The 24,406-nt window shown below is 41.3% G+C and overlaps 1 protein-coding gene across 4 annotated transcripts in view; it reads right to left on the bottom strand.

Annotated features, from left to right (window-relative positions):
* Positions 1 to 811: 811 nt before the first annotated feature.
* The window catches only part of cchcr1 (coiled-coil alpha-helical rod protein 1), a 114,792-nt gene continuing 91,197 nt past the window's right edge, over positions 812 to 24,406 (bottom strand). For 2 of the 4 annotated variants that reach the window (XM_084320969.1, XM_084320968.1), the window contains exons 16-20: positions 23,880 to 23,981; positions 20,634 to 20,785; positions 12,080 to 12,218; positions 7,844 to 8,000; positions 812 to 950 (exon numbers count right to left, since the gene is read on the bottom strand). In XM_084320969.1, the coding sequence (XP_084177095.1) occupies positions 860 to 950; positions 7,844 to 8,000; positions 12,080 to 12,218; positions 20,634 to 20,785; positions 23,880 to 23,981 (641 nt within the window). In that variant the 3' untranslated portion in view covers positions 812 to 859. The remainder of the gene's footprint in view (positions 951 to 7,843; positions 8,001 to 12,079; positions 12,219 to 20,633; positions 20,786 to 23,879; positions 23,982 to 24,406) is intronic. The other 2 variants (XM_084320970.1, XM_084320971.1) reach the window with 2 other exon arrangements.

Raw genomic sequence — 24,406 nt, forward strand, 5'->3', positions numbered from 1 at the left:
TGTTTGGCTACAGCTGGTCCATGTAATGGGGTGTTTTTCCATTGCCGTTTCAAAGAGCAATAGACTTTATACTGCAAGAGTGCATTTGCAAAGTTGATAATTTTTTCCTGGATATAAATAAGCAAATATTTTGTCAATCAAATTTACATAAAATAATGTACTGCAGCTATGGCTAAAATCATTGGCACACCTCTTTCCCCAACAAACAAGTTAAAATTCACCACCAAGCTAAAATCAATAAGATCTAGACATTATATTTAACATATAAACCTTTTTACATATCTGTAGATATCTATATCTGTACACATGCCTTGCCTACTCTTACGCTGCTGGCCAGTACGACTTACTACCATAGTGTATTTATACCTTTACCATTACATTTGGATTATGGTTCGATGCCAAACTTCTTTTTGTTGTACTGTACAGTACTTGTGCTGTATGATGACAATACATTTGCAAATTTTGCATACATACTTTATTGTACGAGGCCTGAATTTCATGTTCTAGTTATTTTCAAGTCATGTCCTATAAGCATCAGGCAGAAAACCCCAGCTGATTTGGCTAATAGTTAATTTTTTTTGTTGCTGTTCTAGAAGTCTATCGCTTTCAATGACCAGTAGTAGTCGTTACATCACCACTAGAATGCTCAGCGATCAGAATTCTAGTCACGTGTGACCGTGCACCCGGTGTGAGCCACGTCTGCCTTTCTGCACCAAACATTTTTTTAAAGATTGATTTCTAAATTCATACATTTGGAATAAGCTAATGTAAAACACCACTTCCACATTTAAATTAAAACGATTTATTAGAGCTCATTTACAAGTAAGACATGACAAAATCATACACCAGAATTTTCCATTTATTTATAAATGCAGACCATTGTTTTGGGTGACTTGGTTGGATCAAAGCTATACAGCTTTTCTCGGCAGGCGCCTCCTTGCTGTGAAGACCTGAGAAAAAAAAGGTCCATTAATATAGACACATGCATGCATTCTATCAATTCATTACAAAAGGTTAGAACAGTACACTGTCCCGTCTCTCACTAGCAAACAAAAGGTTAACACAGTACACTCTCCCGTCTCTCACTAACAAACAAAAGGTTAACAGTACACTCTCTCGTCTCTCACTAACAAACAAAAGGTTAACACAGTACACTCTCCCATCTCTCACTAGCAAACAAAAGGTTAACACAGTACACTCTCCTGTCTAACAAACAAAAGGTTAACACAGTACACTCTCTCATCTCTCACTAACAAACAAAAGGTTAACAGTACACTCTCCCGTCTCTCACTAGCAAACAAAAGGTTAACACAGTACACTCTCCTGTCTAACAAACAAAATGTTAACACAGTACACTCTCTCATCTCTCACTAACAAACAAAAGGTTAACACAGTACACTCTCCCGTCTCACTAACAAACAAAAGGTTAACACAGTACTCTCCTGTCTAACAAACAAAAGGTTAACACGGTACACTCTCCTGTCTAACAAACAAAAGGTTAACACAGTACACTCTCCTGTCTAACAAACAAACGGTTAACACAGTACACTCTCCTGTCTAACAAACAAAAGGTTAACACAGTACACTCTCCCGTCTCTCACTAGCAAACAAAAGGTTAACACAGTACACTCTCCTGTCTAACAAACAAAAGGTTAACACAGTACACTCTCCCGTCTCTCACTAGCAAACAAAAGGTTAACACAGTACTCTCCTGTCTAACAAACAAAAGGTTAACACAGTACACTCTCGTCTCTCACTAACAAACAAAAGGTTAACACAGTACTCTCCCGTCTCTCACTAACAAACAAAAGGTTAACACAGTACACTCTCCTGTCTAACAAACAAAAGGTTAACACAGTACACTCTCTCGTCTCTCACTAGCAAACAAAAGGTTAACACAGTACACTCTCCCGTCTCTCACTAGCAAACAAAAGGTTAACACAGTACACTCTCCCGTCTCTCACTAGCAAACAAAATGTTAACACAGTACACTCTCCCGTCTCTCACTAGCAAACAAAAGGTTAACACAGTACACTCTCCTGTCTAACAAACAAAAGGTTAACACAGTACACTCTCCTGTCTAACAAACAAAAGGTTAACACAGTACACTCTCCTGTCTCTCACTAACAAACAAAAGGTTAACACAGTACACTCTCTCGTCTCTCACTAACAAACAAAAGGGTTAACACAGTACACTCTCCTGTCTAACAAACAAAAGGTTAACACAGTACACTCTCTCGTCTCTCACTAACAAACAAAAGGTTAACACAGTACACTCTCTCGTCTCTCACTAACAAACAAAAGGTTAACACAGTACACTATCCTGTCTAACAAACAAAAGGTTAACACAGTACTCTCTCGTCTCTCACTAACAAACAAAAGGTTAACACAGTACACTCTCTCGTCGCTCACTAACAAACACAAGGTTAACACAGTACTCTCTCGTCTCTCACTAACAAACAAAAGGTTAACAGTACACTCTCCTGTCTAACAAACAAAAGGTTAACACAGTACACTCTCCTGTCTAACAAACAAAAGGTTAACACGGTACACTCTCTCGTCTCTCACTAACAAACAAAAGGTTAACACAGTACACTCTCCCGTCTCTCACTAACAAACAAAAGGTTAACACAGTACACTCTCGTCTCTCACTAACAAACAAAAGGTTAACACAGTACACTCTTGTCTCTCACTAACAAACAAAAGGTTAACACAGTACACTCTCCTGTCTAACAAACAAAATGTTAACACAGTACACTCTCCTGTCTAACAAACAAAAGGTTAACACAGTACACTCTCCTGTCTAACAAACAAAAGGTTAACACAGTACACTCTCTCGTCTCTCACTAACAAACAAAAGGTTAACACAGTACACTCTCCCGTCTCTCACTAACAAACAAAAGGTTAACAGTACACTCTCCCGTCTCTCACTAACAAACAAAAGGTTAACAGTACACTCTCCTGTCTAACAAACAAAAGGTTAACACAGTACACTCCTTTTTCACATAAAACCTTAGCTACCCAACTTGATCTATAGTAGAGAAATACAAGTTTAGTCATTATGTAGCTTTGTTCTCTCTTTCTTCCTCTCATCCAGCCTCCACTCCACTACATGTTGGCCCTGACATCAGTATGGGATTGTTTGATAGCGTGGAATATAGACAGTAAAGCAGATATTCCATACTCCGCCCACACACTGTGGGTTAATGGGCTGCCTGGAGAGAAAAAGCCATTTGGGATGCATTGTAGGAGCTCGGCAGAGTCCACAATGAAAGCAGGAGAAAACACATATTGGATGAAGTGCTTGCAGTAGTGTTCTATGTATAACACTTAAGGCTGTCAATCGATTAAAATATTTAATCTGATTAAACGCATGATTGTCCATAGTTAACTCGCGATTAATCGCATATTTTTTATCTGTTCTAAATCTACCTTAAACAGATATTTTTCAAGTCTTATCAACATGAGTCAACAAATGCTTGCTTTATGCAGCCATTTAACACAAAAGGATGACCCTCATGCATTTCAAATTTGTATCAAATTCAAAACAGAGCGATGCACAAAATAACTTAAAAGAAAATAATAATTTAAAACAATGAATAAAGTGTGCATGAAATAATAGGGGAAAGAAAACACTAATCTTGCGCTAAAAAAAATAGTGGCGTTAAAAGAAGTGTGTTAACGCGTTAATAACACAGACATTGTTAGACATAAAAAGGGGATTTAAAAGGATACAATTCAATTTTTTTTAGAAAAAAAAATCAGATCCAATATTTATGGCTTAATACCAATTTCCGACAATTAGTTACACTTTAAATAAATAAAATTATAATTCTTGATTCAGATTTTTTTTATCATGAACAAAACTTTCAATGCAAATGGTTGATTTGAATTTCAAGGACTTTAAGCACCTTGTTTTCAAGGAATTCCAGACTGACTTTCTTTTCAAAATCAAGCACCTTAAGCACTTTTTTTTTTGATCCACTTTTTCTCCCATTTTTCTATATTTTCTCCCATCCCAATTTCGTATCATCCAATTCAACCCTCCCCTGTCACGAACGCTGTTTCTTGCCTCCCACAAGCCGGCTGCAATGTGGACTAAGTCATACATAGCACAAGTCCCCTCCGGTACTTGAGGTAACAGCAGTCGCATCTTTTCACCTGCGCAGCTCGATCTCTCAGTGTCGAGGAGTAACGCGTGGGAGGCTCACGCTGCCCCCGACACTTCCTGATTCTACTGCGCAGGCGCACCAACCGACTTGTAGGAGTCGCTTGTTCACAACGTTCGATCCCCACCCTTCAGTTTCCCTCCCCGTAATACGGCCAATGTGTATTACTGCGGACGACCAGCTAAACTGAAAACAATGTGGAGAGCTGGATTCGAACACGCGAATCCTAGCGTCTCCACACTGGTGGCGAGTGCCTTGCCCACTACACCACCTAGCCGCCCGCACCTTAAGCACTTTAAGGACCTTGTGCGAACCCTACATTAGTTCCCATTGTATGCTAAAAGCGTCAAATAAAGCTCACAAATGCATTATTTCGAGCTTGAAATATCATAATGTATTATGAAAACAGGCATTGTAGTTATTACAAAATGTACTTCAAACTGGCAACAAGCTTTATTGGCGGCATTGGTGGTTAGCACTGTTGTCTCACAGCTAGAAGGTCCTGGGTTCAAACCCCAGCAGGGGGCCTTTCTATGTGGAGTTTACATGTTCTCTCTGCATTTGCGTGGGTTTCCTCCCACATCACAACAAGACAGGCATATTAGGTTTCCTGTCGTAGCTCTTGACCAAGGTGCTGGCATTACAGCTGGAGTTGGTCCCATGGCGCCGCACTGTGTGGCTCCCCACTGCTCCTAAAGAGTTAGGATGGGTCAAATGCAGAGAATACATTTCCCCAAGGTTCAACTTAACTTACTTATAGATCTATTGGTGTGCAGTAATAAACAGAACAGAGTAGTCTGTGACCGTGGACACTGCGCATTACACTCCAGTACAGGAAAAAGTCCAGTTCCCATGTTGATTGTTCAAAGATTAATTATGCTGAACAAAGCACTCCTCTCTATACTGCCCCCCTGTGGGTCAAGTTTAAGCAGGCTAGCTTTCATAAACTCCAGGTTGCTTACAATGATTGCCTGAGATTCTGCTGAGGAAGCCTAGGTGCTGCAGCGCCAGCGAAATGTTTTGTGGTGCTGGAGTTAACTCCTTTCATGCTCTGATGAGACACCTGATGTACAAATGTATCTGTCGTCTGAATGTGTCTCAGAATAGGATCATCCTGTTGCTGACTCAACCTAGTCTCAGTGACATCAAGTCCAGTCCTGTATCTGGAAGTATTGGTACAGTGCCCTGTTGTAGAGCTGCTATTGGTTTATGTTTTAATTTATTGTGATGTAATTTGTTGATTATGTTTGTGTGTTTTTTACTCTGTGGACCCTATTAATAAAGATGATTGATTGAAAACAACAGCACGGCTCTGTGACTTGGTGGAGTTCTATGACTTCTGGATATGAGCTATATGCTGATGTTGGCTAGATGGACCATATTTGTTAAGTAGGAGAAATGCATTATAGGGGTTTTACTTTTTTTTGTAGGCCATGTTGACAATAATAAAAAAAAATATTACACTGGCCTCATCCTACCTATAGTAGTGAAACAAATTCCCAAGAGGCTCGAGTACATGCAACTGTTAGTTACAAAAGGTATGCATTATATTGACTATATTAGGAAGCCATGATGCTATTCACAGTTGGCATACAGTATTACATCATGTGCTGCTGTTTCAGTGGACGATCCACTGAACACTCCAAGTGTTTCTAGTTGAAAACCTCAGAACTTTTCTGAATGGCGCTGGTGTCATCATTGTCGCTCCTTTTCAGACAACCAATCATATCCCATGAATCGTGTCATGCACCCACATCCTGCTTGCTCTACGGCTGTCATACTGTGCAGTGACAGTAACAAATAACTAATACAAAGCAAAGGGGTGAATTGCAATGACAGGCAATACAAATAACAAATATATAATAAAATGCAAAGGAGCAAATCAGAGTTCTAGATAGTAAAATAACAAATAGATAACGTTAATCTAAAGTAACAATGCTAGTCTGTCATACAACGGTGGTTAGGTGTGTGGGATATTGTGAATATCCTGAAGAATGTTCTCAGTCAACCGAGGTTCAGTTAATAACAAGGTTTATTAACTAGACAGATAGAAATGTACACATAGTAGTTAGAGAGAATGGCTGAGGGGCTCGCCCCAGGTGATCAGCTGAATGACCCAGGTAGAGACCAGGAATGCTGTCGGGAGGAGCCTTATATAGTTAAAAGGGGGGGGGGGGTGGTCCCATTTGATAGGTCAAATGGGTGGGGGGGGGAAACACAGTATAGGGGACAAAGGGGAGGGGAATGTCTTTACATGAGAGTTGGGGAATCATTATATTATTCCACAGGTGGTTGGTGACAGCTAAAACTCATGCATAGCTTTTTTCTCTCTCACCGCAAATGCTTTATTCCAGCTTCCTGCCAGCGCTTTTCTGCCAGTAAAAAACCATATATGGAAATGTATGGAGTTCACGTTAGGTTCTAATTTAAAAATAAACCAACGGACAGTAATACAGTACCTTCTGTCCCTTTTCTGTTCATCGACGGACAGATTAAAGTAGTGCATTGATCACATACTGTGCAAAAATACTTCTGCTGGACTGGACTGGTCCTCTGAGCTCCTCTCCAGTCGAGCGTTCGCTGGAGAGTCTGAAGGGCCTGCTTTAATCCAAAATATTTCCAAATCCCCTGCTATTGTGTAATGCGCTGCGTCGTCTCTAGAGCCTTCTTCCTCTCCTTCATGCAAAGTTAAAACTACCCTGTAAGTGAAACCTAAAAATAGCTGCTGTCCGCGCAGGCACGTTCAGTTTATAATGTTGTCTGACTCACATGCTTGATAACACATTTAGTATTTAACAAATTAGCATTTCTATTTGAATGTGGGCACCGATATGTGAAAATGAACTAAATAAGTTTTATTTCTCTAAAAATTTTAAATAAAACATACACCAGTGGGGGCAGTGAGCAAGTAATGTACTCGGTGGATGACTGAACACAGAGTAACCGGTATCACTAAGTAAGTACCGTAGCAAGCCTACCCACAACCACCATCTGTCCATGCATTTCTTGCTAATTCTATTTTAATAAAATGAAAAGGTATGTATACTGATCCAGAATAATCCTAAAAGCGGTCACTTAGAGGTGTTGTAGTGCTTTAGACCCCCACCCTGTGCCACCACTATAAACCAGAAACATCACTCTAACCCTATAGACACTGACAGATGGAATACTACAGGGTGTAGAAGACTGCCCACTCCAGTAGTAGTAGTAGTAGTTTTATTCAGTCATCACACACAATACAATATGCACAATCATTCCACAATCTTTGATTTGGCAGTGACTGAAAAGGTACAGACTGAAACATAATGCTTATACATGCCTGTCCTATATTCTTAACAAAATTAAGACTCCAAAACAGTATTCTAAAAAAAAAGAAAAAAAAAATTATTCAAATTTGTAATCTTCAAAAATAGCTATACAAACCATTTTCTTAAAAACCAAAAGCGAATTACTCATTTTTAAATGTATATCAGCATTGTTCCACAAGTTAACCCTAACAATAGAAATACATCTCCTTTTAATCCCTTTCTTAGCTTTTTGAACAGTAAATTTACAAATGTCTCTCAAATCATATTTTCTTTCATGTATTGAAAAAAAAAAATTTCACACCGTCCGGGAGTAAAAGAAAAAGAAAAAAAAAGAAGAAAGAGGGAAAGAAAGAAGATCTCACTCACATCATCATGTGTGTTGTGGATTCAATGTTGACGGCACCACGTCGTCCCCCTGTCCGTCCTCCTCGGCGGAGTCCTCCGAGCTGTTGACCACCGCAACGCTGAGAACCTGCAGCTCCTCCAGCACAGACACCAGAGACTCTGAGGAGAGGAGAACAAGCTGCTGGTCTGATGAGAGACACGTGGTACAAGCTGCTGGTCTGATGAGACACATGGTACAAGCTGCTGGTCTGATGAGACACATGGTACAAGCTGCTGGTCTGATGAGACACATGGTACAAGCTGCTGGTCTGATGAGACACATGGTACAAGCTGCTGGTCTGATGAGAGACACATGGTACAAGCTGCTGGTCTGATGAGAGACACATGGTACAAGCTGCTGGTCTGATGAGAGACACATGGTACAAGCTGCTGGTCTGATGAGACACATGGTACAAGCTGCTGGTCTGATGAGACACATGGTACAAGCTGCTAGTCTGATGAGACACATGGTACAAGCTGCTGGTCTGATGAGAGACACATGGTACAAGCTGCTGGTCTGATGAGACACATGGTACAAGCTGCTGGTCTGATGAGAGACACATGGTACAAGCTGCTGGTCTGATGAGAGACACATGGTACAAGCTGCTGGTCTGATGAGAGACACATAGTACAAGCTGCTGGTCTGATGAGACACATGGTACAAGCTGCTGGTCTGATGAGACACATGGTACAAGCTGCTGGTCTGATGAGAGACACATAGTACAAGCTGCTGGTCTGATGAGAGACACATGGTACAAGCTGCTGGTCTGATGAGAGACACATGGTACAAGCTGCTGGTCTGATGAGAGACACATGGTACAAGCTGCTGGTCTGATGAGAAACACATGGTACAAGCTGCTGGTCTGATGAGAGACACATAGTACAAGCTGCTGGTCTGATGAGAGACACATAGTACAAGCTGCCTGGTCAGGTTAGGGTTAGATACCAGAGACACATGGTACAAGCTGCTGGTCAGGTTAGACACCAGAGACACATGGTACAAGCTGCTGGTCAGGTTAGACACCAGAGACACATGGTACAAGCTGCTGGTCAGGTTAGACACCAGAGACACATAGTGCAGGCTGCTGGTCAGGTTAGACACCAGAGACACATGGTACAAGCTGCTGGTCAGGTTAGACACCAGAGACACATGGTACAAGCTGCTGGTCAGGTTAGACACCAGAGACACATGGTACAAGCTGCTGGTCAGGTTAGACACCAGAGACACATGGTACAAGCTGCTGGTCAGGTTAGACACCAGAGACACATGGTACAAGCTGCTGGTCAGGTTAGGGTTAGACACCAGAGACACATGGTACAAGCTGCCTGGTCAGGTTAGGGTTAGACACCAGAGACACATAGTACAAGCTGCCTGGTCAGGTTAGGGTTAGACACCAGAGACACATGGTACAAGCTGCCTGGTCAGGTTAGGGTTAGACACCAGAGACACATGGTACAAGCTGCCTGGTCAGGTTAGGGTTAGACACCAGAGACACATAGTGCAGGCTGCTGGTCAGGTTGATGAGACACAAAATATCATGATTCAGTCCTATGTGTGTCTGTGTAAATGTTAGACGAATAAGGGTACATGTTAGACTAAGGGTAGATGTTAGACTAATAAGGGTAATGTTAAGACTAATAAGGGTAATGTTAAGACTAATAAGGGTACATGTTAAACGAATAAGGGTACATGTTAGACTAAGGGTAGATGTTAGACTAATAAGGGTAAATGTTAGACTAAGGGTCAATGTTAGACTAATAAGGGTAATGTTAAGACTAATAAGGGTACATGTTAAACGAATAAGGGTACATGTTAGACTAAGGGTACATGTTAGACTAATAAGGGTAAATGTTAGACTAAGGGTCAATGTTAGACTAATAAGGGTAATGTTAAGGCTAATAAGGGTACATGTTAAACGAATAAGGGTAAATGTTAAACGAATAAGTGTACATGTTAGACGAATAAGGGAAAATGTTAGACTAATAAGGGTACATGTTAGACTAATAACATGTCTGCTGTTATTATTAAATTGTACACCAATTTGAGGAGGGCTTTATTAGAGAAAATCTATTTGTAAATCCGGATTTGTTTTGGCAGTCTGAGAGTTGTATGTTGAGTTGTTTTTTTGTGGAGGAGATTTTCAGTTTTGCAGGATTTTTGGAGAAAGCATGGCACTTGAGACAAAACACACTACGGTATATCCTATATAATTTTATATGAATTCCTCTTGTTTCTTTGTTTACATACATTGTTTACAGCTTGTTATATTACGTTTTCTTTTTGTGTGGCCATCTTGGTCTACATAACTTATTGTCAATGTCAAGTATACTATTATATACTCAATCAATCAAAATAAGGGTACATGTTAGACTAATATTATCAAAAGAGCCATTTTGCCCCCTCCTGCACGAAATAAAATTTATCTAGAGCCGCAAAACCTATTTACGCTTAAAATGAAGTTAACAGTGTATACAGTTTTATATATATTTATACTATATATACTGTTGAGAGGGATTGGAATTTATTCAAAAGCTTATTTCTAGTATGTACCTATTGTTATTTTTCGTTCGGTCTCAAGTGTCGGAGAGGAGACGGGCAGAAATGACAGCTGGCACCAAATCCATTCTGAATAAGAGACAACGGACCCAGTACTTTGTTGGTGGTGTGAAAATATGCCTACAAACATTAAATATCTTTGGAACCGTTTGTATTAAATTATATCTGAATTGGGAGATTATCTTCTCTGTCAAAATGTTAAGTGTATCTCTCCGTAGCAGGCTGGCTGGCAGTGCACATAGAATAAGGCATATATTATTGAAATGCGTTTTCTCTAACAAACTCATCTGTTTTTATATATGTCGTTTCATATACTGCAGTGCGCTGTCAGACAGATTCAGCCGTCAGATGCACTCCGCTCGCATAACGGAGAGAGCAGCACTTGTGGAGAGAACTGATGACAGGAAGCTGGACTGCCCTAACGACCGAAAGCTATGTTACCGTCACTTGTGGGGGGATTCCCCAGGCTGGCAGAGCCGGCAAAGTCCGCGACATCGGTACCATCCGAGCAAGTGTGTTTGGACTGATTGTGACCAGGCTGCATGCACTCCGTCTAATACCCTGGGACCATGTGAGTCAGATGAGATGGGCTATTTATGTTCTATGTAGGCTATCTTATTGCAAAATAATAATAATAATAATAATAATAATAATAATAGCCTCATTGAAAATACTGTTGTTGCTTCGTTAGTACATTGGTTGTTTTCAGCGTAGACATTTTTTGAGTTTGTTAAATGCTTTAGATTTTTTTGAGTGGCAAGTAATTTCTTTTTTGTTGTTTGCTAATTTCTTGCCACATATCAAGCAGGTACAGGTATGCCTGCATCGTTAGTAGTGAAAGCTAATTAATCTGTCCACGCTGAATTAAACCCTCTATTTAATTTTTTTTGGATTTATCCATGGTTAGCTTATTGGGGGGTCGGAAACAACTCAAGATTAGCCACCTGCAGACAGCAGGGAGAGGTGCGGGTGTGATGTAGTTGATGAAATATTCAACAAAATTCAATATTTCAGTTCACAGTATCACCTCGATCTCTAAAATAAATATATTCAAATAAATTAAAATTGCCTTTATTTATTTCCATATTATTATTATTTTTCAAACCTACATGGAGTCACTGCAGAGTGGCTGAAGAGCCACATGCGACTCCAGAGCCGTTGGTTGCCGACCCCTGTGTTAGACTAATAGGGGCACATGTTAGACTAATAAGGGTAATGTTCATTGTTTTCTATGGAACGGTGCTCTCCGGTCCTTCGGGCGTATTGTATTGTCTGCTCCATGCGACACGCCTCACTTCTTTTTGCGTGCATCAAAATAGAAAGCTATGCTGGAGTGTGTAAGAAAACGACAAGCAACAGTGCGTCAGCAACAGGGAGAGAGAGGGAGAGAGGGAGGGAGAGAGAGAGGGAGAGACAGAGAGGGAAAGACAGAGAGGGAGAGACAGAGACGGAGAGACAGAGACAGAGATTTTTTTCAGCCATCAAGGCACCTCGTCTGTATGTGGCACAACACTGACCCACAACCAGAACAGCAGCACAAGGAGTCGACATCAGTTATTTTATCTGACAGAATCTTAACACAACACTTTAAATTGCCTGTGTCAACATTAAACACTGGTCTACACGAGACAAAATGATGCTACAGTGAATGAGGACCTCACCTTTGTCAGACAGCTTGGCTCCCAGAGTGGAGGTCTTCCCCAAGACATGGTCTCTTGCCCCCAGGGCAGCGGAGGTCTGCAGCGCAGTGGTGCGAGCCCTTCTATACTCACTCAACAGCCCCCTCTCCTGGACCGTGGCCTGGGACACATTCAATTCACACGACAAAAATATATATTATTAATAGGGGAAAAGAATAAAAAAACATAATTTCTGAACAAAGTAAACGACTCGTCTCTCAAAATGTACTACATGTGGAATTTAATACTTTTTCAATGAAAGCTGAAACTGTTGTTTGTCTAATTTGCCAAGATACCGTCACAGTTATGAAGATGGGTTCACTCACTGTGAAGAGATATTATTATGAGACTAAGCATAATTCATACCAGCGATTGTCCTGCAGTGAACGGGTGGAGAAAGTGAAACGGCTACAGTAGAAGCTACATGTAGCCTAGCCTCCCAGCAGAGGCTTTTTACGCAGGCAAAGGAGTCAAACGAAAACACTACCAGGACTAGTTATGAAGAGGTGATGCTAATCACTAAACACTACCAGGGCTAGTTATGAAGAGGTGATGCTAATCACTAAACACTACCAGGGCTAGTTATGAAGAGGTGATGCTAATCACTAAACACTACCAGGGCTAGTTACGAAGAGGTGATGCTAATCACTGAAGTCTCCTCCTGCATTCCTGTGTGTTAGTTGGTTGGATCCACTACACTCCGGTTACTTACTACTGAACGGACGTGTTTTTGCGGACCTCCCAAACTTTCAAACTTTAGACTGTTTTCTTTCTTTTTACCATCTTTTAACCAGTGATCTTAACTGATCACTGTGACTTTTGCTCTTATCGTTTATACTGTTGGATTTATTGGTTTTATGTGACTTTTTACTGGACGTGACCTAAAGCTATCGGCGCTTGTTGTTGCCATAGCTACAGCTACACGCTACAGTACTCACAGTGCTGAGCTCCCCCGAGGAAATGGCTCCAACATCAGATGTCGCAGAGATGCGAACGGAACTGAAGAACATCGAGATACTAGTAGTGGATCTTCTCAAGCGTCAAACGGAGCTAATGTCCAAGCTGGCTAGCATGGAAAAAGCGGACGCAGGCCGCACCGGTAGTCCCTCCTGGGCGACAGTGGTGAGGGGCCGACGGAAGCTCTCCCTTCCTCTATATGATCCCTTTGAATCACCTCAACTATCAAACCGATTCAATCCTCTTTGTAGTGATTCCAGCCTCCTTGGCTCTCCTTCGCTTCCGTCTCCTGCTGCTAGTAGTGTAGCTTTGCTCAAAGACTATCCGATGCTAGCTACTAGCCTAGCTACTAGCCAGGCTCCAAGCGAAGCTGCCAGGACGGCGGCCCTCTCCAGCTCACAACTCAACCATGGAAGTATATCTGCAACCCGGAGCAGAAAGCGCTCTGCCCTGTTTGCTCTCGCATCGCCAAGCTCCCCAGACTCACGCGATGGGTCCGACTCCCCAAAGTTTAAACGCCCTCGTCTGCGGTGCTCTGCAGCCCATACCAGGATGATCATTCAAACGGCGAGTGTCATCGATGGAAATGCCGCTGTGAACGAGCCCCTCCACACGGCGCTGCTGCCCGACCAACCGTCTAACTCCGCCAGCAATGCAGACGCTACTCCTGCGGCTTTTCACCATAGAAACCTGGCCATCTACGACGGGGAATGCATCCAGGAACAGCCAGAGATCCTACTCATCGGAGATTCCATCACCAGGTTTTTGCAAATACCACACGGCATTACGTATTGTTTTTCCGGTTTAAAAGTTACTGACTTACTTGAGTGTACTCCCGAAATCATCGAGAGATATCCGTCCGCCCACACCGTTATTATTCATATCGGAGCAAATGACGTAATGGCTAGACAATCCGTTAAACTCCAATCTGACTTTGAATCAGATCTACTCCTATCCAAGCTCCCGGAGGGTCATCAAAGAGAAGCCGCCTATTCTCAGTCCTTGCCCCACAATGGTGGAATGAACTACCCATCCCAGTTAGGACAGCCGAATCCCGTCCAATCTTTCGCCGTCGACTAAAGACTCACTTCTTCAACCATTATCTGAAATGATAAAAAAAAAAAAAAAAATCTAACCCCGACTAACCTTAATGTCATGCACTTGTCCTAATAAACTAACCTACACTGTAACACGCAACACTTTGATGAACATTGTTACTCAGCTGATAGAGTTATACCCTTCTTGCTGTCTTGTCGCACAGAACTTGTAAGTCGCTTTGGATAAAAGCGTCAGCTAAATGACTAAATGTAAATGTAAATGTAATCACTAATACTCACTATTGAAAGCCTGGGTAAAATATGCATTGTGTCTGGCCCCATTCCATCCATAGGTCGTGGATCTGAGCGATTTAGCCGTCTGTTCTGGTTGCACAAATGGCTACAGACCCACTGTACTACTATAGGACTTTGCTATATAAATAACTTTGATCTGCTCTGGTCCAGGAAAGACCATTACAGACCCGATGGCATCCATCCAAACATATCAGGGGTAAATGTGCTAATACATAACGTCATACAAAGTATAGCATCACTGGCCTGACAACCAACCATATCTAGCTCTGTAGACTATATACAGAAGCAGCCTAAACTACAAAAAAACACGTTGAGTGTCATCCCGATTCTGATCACCAAAAGACTAATCAATTACTCATTATCACGTCCCATATGTAAATCTAACCTTATCAATATCAGTGTTCAACCACAGACTATCTCACACCCCACTACAGAACCCGTACAGCTAAAACTAGCACTGTTCAACGTTAGAGCGCTGAAACAAAAATCATTTCTGATAAATGAACTCATAGTAAAACATGGTGTACATTGTATGTTTTTAGTAGAGACATGGTTAGACAATATCACTGGTGTAGCAACACTGATTGAGACCTGCCCTTCCAATTTTTAATTCTATCAATCAAACAGACAGAGTGGGAGGGGAGGAGGAATAGCAGCAATCATCTCCACTCAATTTGTGTGCAATGATATTGACCTGGGAACATTTTTATCATTTGAATACCTTGCTATTGTATTGAAAACAGAAATGCCAGTAATATGTGTGACATTGTATCGACCACCAAGGTACTCGCCACTCTTCATACAGGAATTTTCAGAACTCATATCGATCTGCATTACCAGGTATGATAGAATCATTCTTAATGGAGATCTAAATATTCATATCAACAAAAAGGATGACCCCAGGGGTTGTGAGTTTCTGAACCTACTGGACAGTTTTGGACTGATGCAACATGTTCACGAGGCCACCCACCAACATGGCAACACTCTGGACCTACTAATAACAACAGGGCTAAACATTGAGAATATATCAGTAAAACAAATTCCAATTTCTGACCATTATTGTGTGTTCTATGGTACAAGCCTAATATTACATAAGACCAGAAGCGAATTCCTAGTTCACATAAGGCTTCTGGACGCTAGAGCTGAAGCAAAATTCTCTAGTATGATGAAATCATACGACCAATGCAGTGAATCCTCCTTAAATCAGCAAGTGCAAAACTTCCACAGCACCTTGTCAACTGTGTTAGATACTGTTGCCCCTCTAAAGGTTAAAAAGGTAAAAACTGATAGAATCTCTCCATGGCTAAATAAAACCAATGTTAAAGATAACAAGAGAAAATGTAGGATAGCCGAGCGAAAATGGAGGAAACTCAAACTCACAGCTCACTTTAATTTATACAAAGACGCCATGGGCGCATACAATAAGGCAATACAACTTGCGAGAAAGGAATATTTTTCCAAAATGATCTCAGAAAATATGGGTAACTCCAGGGTACTTTTTTCCACCATTGACCGGCTGATTAACATACCACCCCCCCATATACCGCAGCAATCAGCCACAAAATGTGAAGAGTTCGCAGTTTTCTTTAATGAAAAAATATCATTGATTAGAGCAAGCATTACCGCTGATATGGATCTGGCTATGAGTGAAACCCCACCTGAGATAACTATGGGGGAATTCACATGTATTACATTACCTGACCTCTGTAAGATTGTCTCTGAGTGTAATTCCGCCACCTCCTGCCTCGATCCTATACCAACAGCATTTCTCAAGCGGGTGTTTGATAGTGTCTCAAATCATGTCCTTGAAATCATAAATATGTCTCTTCAAACAGGCACTTTTCCAGATGCATTTAAAACAGCTGTAGTAAAACCACTACTAAAGAAAACAAACTTAGATGTAAACGAACTAAAAAGCTATAGGCCAATATCGAACCTTCCATTTATCAGCAAGATATTAGAAAAGATAGTCTCAGTACAAATAAACTCCTTTCTCAAAGATAATAACATCATGGAGGAACTACAATCAGGTTTCAGAACAAATCACAGCACTGAAACTGCCCTTACCAAAATAGTTAGCGACCTCAGGCTAAACTCCGATGCTGGCAAAGTCTCAATTCTTGTCCTATTGGACCTTAGTGCAGCGTTCGATACGATTGACCATAATATCTTGATCAGTCGTCTAGAAAGACTGGTTGGCTTTTCCGATCATGTACTAAATTGGCTCATAACATACATTAAGGGGAGAAGGTTCTATGTTAAGCTTGGAGACAATGTATCCGAGGAACATGACAGCAATTTTGGAGTCGCACAAGGAAGCTGCCTTGGTCCATTACTCTTCTCACTATATATGCTGCCCCTCGGGGACATCATTCGAGACCACAATGTATGCTTCCATAGTTATGCTGATGATACACAACTATATATCTCCGCAGAACCAAATAACACTACAGCCATACAGTCCATTACAAATTGTCTGTTAGCAATAAACAAGTGGATGAACAATAACTTCCTAAAATTAAACGAAAGCAAGACCGAAATCCTATTGATCGGCCCAAAAGCGAAAAGGGAAGTGCTTTGTAAAAACCTGGGGAGTCTGTCATCCTATGTAAAGACTGAGGTTACAAGCCTAGGTGTCATCTTGGACTCAGACCTGACCTTTAAGTCTCATATAAATAAGGCCATGAAAACGTCATTCTGCCACCTAAGAAACATAGCGAAAGTAAGACCTTTCGTAAATAAAAAGGATGCAGAGAAACTTATTCATGCTTTTGTATCAAGTCGGCTTGACTATTGTAATGCACTGTTCACTGGTCTTCCCAAAGCAACCATTGGGAAGCTTCAGCTTATCCAAAACTCTGCAGCTCGATTACTAACTCATACAAGGAGAAGAGAACATATCACTCCAGTCCTGGCCACTCTGCACTGGCTTCCAATAACTCATAGAATTGATTTTAAGGTCCTTTTCCTAACATATAAAGCTCTTAATGAGCAAGGCCCAAAATACATAGCAAATTCCCTAGTTAGTTATCTGCCCTCAAGAACGCTACGGTCATCCACTACAGGTTTACTAGACACGCCCAGAAACCAAAAAAGGATAGGAAGTATGGCATTTGCCAACTATGCCCCAAAACTATGGAACACACTACCAACACACATCAGAAACGCCAGCTCTATACACATTTTTAAAGGAAAATTAAAAACGTACCTATACAGTCTAGCTTACAAATAGTTATGGCTTGGAAAAACCTGATGGATCCATGAGGCTAGGATAAGCCTTGTGGACCCAACTTTTTAGATGAAGGAACGGGTACATAGGAGACACGCCTCCAGTTTTTCAAAAGTTTTTGACACGCCTCAGCTTCTGAGCTGAAGGCGTGTTTTTGCGGACCTCCCAAACTTTCAAACTTTTTAGATGAAGGAATGGGTACAATAGGAGACACGCCTCCAGTTTTTCAAACGTTTTTGACACGCCTCAGCTTCTGAGCTGAAGGCGTGTTTTTGCGGACCTCCCAAACTTTCAAACTTTTTAGATGAAGGAATGGGTACAATAGGAGACACGCCTCCAGTTTTTCAAACGTTTTTGACACGCCTCAGCTTCTGAGCTGAAGGCGTGTTTTTGCGGACCTCCCAAACTTTCAAACTTTAGACTGTTTTCTTTATACGTTTTTCTTTTTCTTTCTTTCTACCACAAGACGCGGCCACTGATGGGTCCATGGGACTTGGATAAGTCCTGTGGACCCAACTCTGGCCACTGACCACATGAGCGAACGGGTACATACGCACACAATACACGGCCACTGATGGATCCATGGGACTTGGTAAGGCACTATGGACCCAACTATGACCACTGATAAAAACGTAACTACACTAGCATTATAAGACCTAAACATTGCTACCTACCATACAAGTGCATTGGTTTAGTGCACTTCCGGTTGCCACTGAGCGGAAATGTTTGTGCGGACCTGTTCTCCCAAACTGGTAAGCAAATGACTGTTTTTACGTTATTTTCATTTTTACGTTACTATTATTATTATTATTTTTTTTTTTAAACATTGATCTTAACTGATCACTATGACTTTATTGCTTTTATCGTTATATATGCCTATAATTGTGTACAGCACTTTGAGCTACATGACATGTATGAAAGGTGCTTTATAAATACTTACTTACTTACTTACTTACTTACTAAACACTACCAGGGCTAGTTATGAAGTGGCAATGCTAATCATGAAACACTACCAGGGCTAGTTATGAAGTGGCGATGCTAATCATGAAACACTACCAGGGCTAGTTATGAAGAGGCGATGCTAGTCATGAAACACTACCAGGGCTAGTTATGAAGTGGCAATGCTAGTCATGAAACACTACCAGGGCTAGTTATGAAGTGGTGATGCTAGTCATGAAACACTACCAGGGCTAGTTATGAAGTGGTGATGCTAATCACTAAACACTACCAGTGCTAATTATGAAGTGGTGATGCTAAATGTGAAACAATTAAGGAAATAATTTAGCTGAGGGTGAATTTGTTAGACTGTGTACTGAAGATGGTGGATAACATTTGCTCTGAAAAGAAGCAGGAGTTTGTACATATTTGCCTTGCTCACAATGCTATGGCACAGATCATCAAATAAAATGAATGTCCTTAGACATCAATAGACAACTGAGTAGCAGGGGGCAGATTTAGATTGTTTTCCCCTAGCCTGTGATAAAAGCACTAATGTATCCAACACAGCTCAGTTGATTTTCTTTTGCGAGGAATAGAGGCCTTGCACTGAATGTTTGTGTAGTTCTCAGTCTTCCAGGATGGCTGCCTCTAACCATTGGTAACCACTTTCAAAAGAAAATACTTAATTTCTGTGCAGTTGTAGAGTAGGTAAAACACTGGAAAAGCACACATCAAATTATTATGTTTCAACATATAGCAACCGTTGTTTTGCACATAGCGACCATTGTCTCTTGCACAAAATAATGGTTGCTATGTTACAGGCAGCCATCCTGAAAGAAAGAGAGCTACATAAACATGCTGTGCATCTATTGATGATGATATGAACATTACAAAATAACTGCTCGAGCTTTAGAGTCTGAAGGGCCAGAAAAGAGTTAAGTCTGTCTCTTCAGTTCTTCACATTCTTTTTTTTATGATGGCCTCATGCAAGCTGCAAAGACTTATTTAATTTTAGGACTAGGAATTTCTTTCCTTCGACGACAACTCTAGTCACTTACCCTTCCCACACAGGAAAAGGATTATTCTAAACATAATAGTTCTGCCTTCAGAAAGTTGTATGAAACATCCAATAGTTGCCTTCAGATATTAGATTATGGTAAATGGACTGCATTTATATAGCGCTTTTATCCAAAGCGCTTTACAATTTAGTTCCTGACATTCACCCATTCACTCACACATTCATGCACACATTCAAACACCGATGGTGGAGGCAACCATGCAAGGTGCCAACCTGCTCATCGGGAGCAATTAGGGGTTAAGTGTCTTGCTCAAGGACACATCGACACACTGCCCGGGAGGAGCGGGAATCGAACCGGGAACCTTACGACTACCAGACGACCACTCTACCTCCTGAGCCACAGATTAGAATCAAGTGAAAATGTAACAGTAAAATGCAATAGTAATATGCAATATACAGAAATTAGTACTACTGAGTAATAGTGCTAATCAGATGTATGTACAGAGTTGTAGTATTATGATGTACAGGTATAAAGACACTATGGTGGTAACTAAGTCATACTGGCCAGCAGGTAAGGGATATACAGATATAGTATCTACAGATATGTAAAAAGGATTATATGCCGGTATGTACGGACAGATATGCAAGAATAAATATATATGGTATAGGGTATATACAGCATTATTGTACATGCTATCATGCAGAGTTATATCGGTTATATGCAGGTATATCCAGACAGATATGTATATATGTGCAGTAAATATGAATATATAAATGTATATATACACAGTAAATATAGAGCACTATTGTACATGCTATCATACAGAGTTATATGGGTAGACTATAGTATGAGGTAGGTAGCTGTGATAATTATGATAATCATGTACCTTACTCATGTTTTTTTTTAAATACTATTATATGTTAGATTACTGATCTAACATATAATACCTCATATGGTGATCATGGTACATCGACCATATGAAACATCATGTAAGATTTGTATAAATGTTTTCCACATGGGTTCCCTCGAGTGAGTCTCACCAACAGTACACTCTTGTCCTTGCCCATTTCCTGCAGTTGTTTCCGCAGGTCCTCCACCTCCCTCTGGGTGTGTTCCTCCTGCAGGCGGTGAGCCTCCCCCTCCTGGTCACGCTCTCTCCCCGCGCGTCTCTCAAACTGTCTCAGAGCCATTACTGGAGACGACGGGGAACGAAAGTAATAGCCGTTATATGAACCGATATGCTGAATTCACACATCCTGTCCATTAACATTTGAAAAAAAAGAGAGGAAGGAAACAAAAGGAAAACCAACCAACCGTCCCAAAACCAAACTCCATCTCTGTGCTTAAAGGTAGAATCTGTAATGTGTGCAAAACAGCCCACGTGATATTGCACTTTATTTAATTTTTTTTGTTTTGGTCCGATATGTGGGTTGTGGTTGAGTGGGGACAGAGATTGAGGGGTCTGCAGAAATTCACAGTATAATAACTTACTATATACATTACTATTAGCTATATATATTATATTATGAAAAAGAAGGAGGAAAGAAGGAGCATGTTCAGTGTTTGACTAGACTAGATGTAACACTGAACGGCACAGGAAGTCCTTCATTCCGACAGCCATTAGAGTCTATAATGCATCACTGTGCTTCACTGCATCACTGAGCACAGGGTGACAGTACAGCCTGGCCAAATCTTCCTGGACACTTTTCACTTTACATTTTCACTTATTACTAATAATAATAATGGATTGGATTTATATAGCGCTCTTCATGACACCCCAGTGACCCCAGAGCGCTTACAGAGTCCATTATTCGTTCATACAGTCATACCGGTGGTGGTAAGCTACAATTGCAGCCAGAGCTGCCCTGAGGCAGATTCACGGAAGCGTGGCGAATAATCATCGCCTACGGCCCCTCCGACCACCACCAACATTCATTCACATGCATACACATTCATACGAGGCAAGTAGGTTAAGTGTCTTGCCCAAGGACACAACGGCAGTGGGATGGACATGGGCTTGAGCGGGATTCGAACCACCAACCCTTCGATCATTGGACGACCCGCTCTACCCCTGAGCCACGCCGCCCCACAATGTATTACTGTATTACTGTACATTTTACTGTATATTTCTGTATATCTTTGGCTGGATGGTTGTATATTTAAGTTTTTAGAATGTATATATATACCAGAATGTATATCCCGGACTGCATCTTATTCTTATTTTTTATATTATATTCTTATTCCTATTTTAGTCCTATTGACTACCTAAATGTTTATCGTTGTTCAATGTGAGCGATCTGTAGTGCCGAATTTCCCTCGGGATTATTAAAGGATTTCTATTCTATTCTATATATAGTAACTGAGTGTAGTGTGACTTCCTCCAGAGGGTTGTGAAGCTTGTGCCGAGCTCCTAACGGCGTCACCTACATATTGCTGGTCAAAAAAGTAACTGTGTGTCAAATCGATGCAAGCTGTTGGACTGTGATTGGCCACTGCCCTGGGCTGGGCCTGATGTACTTCTGTATTTACCATCTATCAAACATGGAGTATGTCGGTTTAGCTCCCAAGTGCAAAATATCAGCAACAGCCGACGTTGAAGCTTATCTCGGCCTTAAGGTTTAAAGTCTGGAAGTGGATAGTGTGAAACTTATAATCAGAATAGTCATTCTCCCTCAACACTCTCTCCCCATACCTTATGGGCTCTGTTGCCTTTACTCAATCCATGCTTCTCTGCTGCCTACACGGACTGCATACAACTGTCCTGCACTGCATTCAAGACTACCTCCGTTGTACCACCATGTCAAACCTATGGTCCATCCATGTAGCACTGTATGATAGCATTGTGCAATGACATTGTGCAATAATACTGTATTCATGCTGTGCACAATGTACATACATTTATCTGTACACTTGTATAGTATGTACAGTGTGCACTATGTATATATATATATTATTTATCTATATCTGTGCACTTTATGTGCCAACTGCATTTTGTTGTACTTTTACTGTACAATGACAATACATTGAATCTAATCCAATCCAATTATACGTTATCTAATTGGGGCAAACTTCTAGTGAATTAAATAGTGAAATTAAACTATTCTCCATTTACACCCTGGAAGCCCCTCATCCTGGAGGCAGTAGTCCTGTTCATTGTTTTTCTAGGAGAGGCACTTGTAGGGGATGCACCTTTTCCACAACTGAGGCAGATTTTGAGGACTAAACTTGTAAGTATCAGCTGATACAAGGTAGCGATCCCACGCATTACTTTTGGAAGACTAACAGTATAGACTTAGATCCACACGTTTACAGATATCTTTGAAAACTGTTCTTTCTCTGCGTTTGGACCTTCCAAGGTGGAGATACAAAATAAAATAAAGAAACTCAGTTTTGCCTGTAGACGCGTGGACGGTGAAACTGGAGCTTATGGAAAACGCTAACATCATAACGAATTGTCTAAGGCCACATCCACACGTATACGGTAGCCTGGTATGAGCCTGATATCAACACAATACCATTTTATCCTGGTATCAGCCCAATATCAACACAATACCGTATCAACCTGATATCAACACAATACCGTTTTAGCCTGGTATCAACAATACCGTATCAACCTGATATCAACACAATATCGTATCAGCCTGATATCAACACAATACCGTATCAGCCTGGTATCAACCTGATATCAACACAATACCGTGTCAGCCTGGTATCAACCTGATATCAACACAATACCGTATTCCCCTGATATCAACACAATACCGTATCAGCCCGACATCAACACAATACCGTATCAGCCTGATATCAACACAATACCGTATTCCCTGGTATCAACCAGATATCAACACAATACCGTATTCCCCTGGTATCAACACAATACCGTATTCCCCTGGTATCAACCTGATATCAACACAATACCGTATTCCACTGGTATCAACCTGATATCAACACAATACCGTATTCCTCTGGTATCAACCAGATATCAACACAATACCGTATTACCCTGGTATCAACCTGATATCAACACAATACCGTATTCCCCTGGTATCAACCTGATATCAACACAATACCGTTGCAGCCTGGCATCAGCCTGATATATACCTGATGAAAGCGTTGGCATCTGCGCATCTCTACCGATCCTCCGTTTCTCACCTCCCCCTACTTTAGACCTATTTCCCTGTAAACCTGTAGCAGTGCATCAGTTTTGTGCAAATAATCTAAAGTTCAGAAATTCACACATATGATGCTTTACATTTGCGAGCAGCGTTGGTCTGAGCTGCTGTTACCTGCTTTAGTGTGCTCTCTCCTGGCACTGTTCAGCTGAGCCTCCACCTCGCTCAGCCGCTCAGCACAACCACGCTCCATCTCAGACACTCTCTGCTGCAGTGCTGATGAGTAACAATACACACGTAAGACTAACTAGACACAGGATTTCAATATATACTGTATATATATATTTTCTTTTATTTAAAAAGATATATTCTAAGGCGGTCAGGTGGCGTAGCGGAGATTGCGCTCATCACCAATGCAAGAGGCTGCGGTCTCGACTCCCGGAGTCAGCATTGCTTGGGGCTTGGGCTGATCGTCATACTAACCCGTTTGGCTGGGTTAGGGGGAGGGCAAGTCATGGGTGGGAATCTGGCGTTGTGGACAGCGACGCCTACAGGTCAGGTCTGGGCGCTTGCTCAGCGGAGGCAGGACTTGATGAAGGCAGCGTGACCTCCCACGCGTTACACTTCACCAATGAGAGTCCTCGCTGCCAGGTGAAAAAAATAGTCACTAGCTGTCGCCGCGCGTGTCGGAGGAAGCGTGC

Source organism: Notolepis coatsorum, assembly GCF_963971535.1.
Source record: "Notolepis coatsorum genome assembly, chromosome: 8".
Taxonomy (NCBI): Eukaryota; Metazoa; Chordata; class Actinopteri; order Aulopiformes; family Paralepididae; genus Notolepis; species Notolepis coatsorum.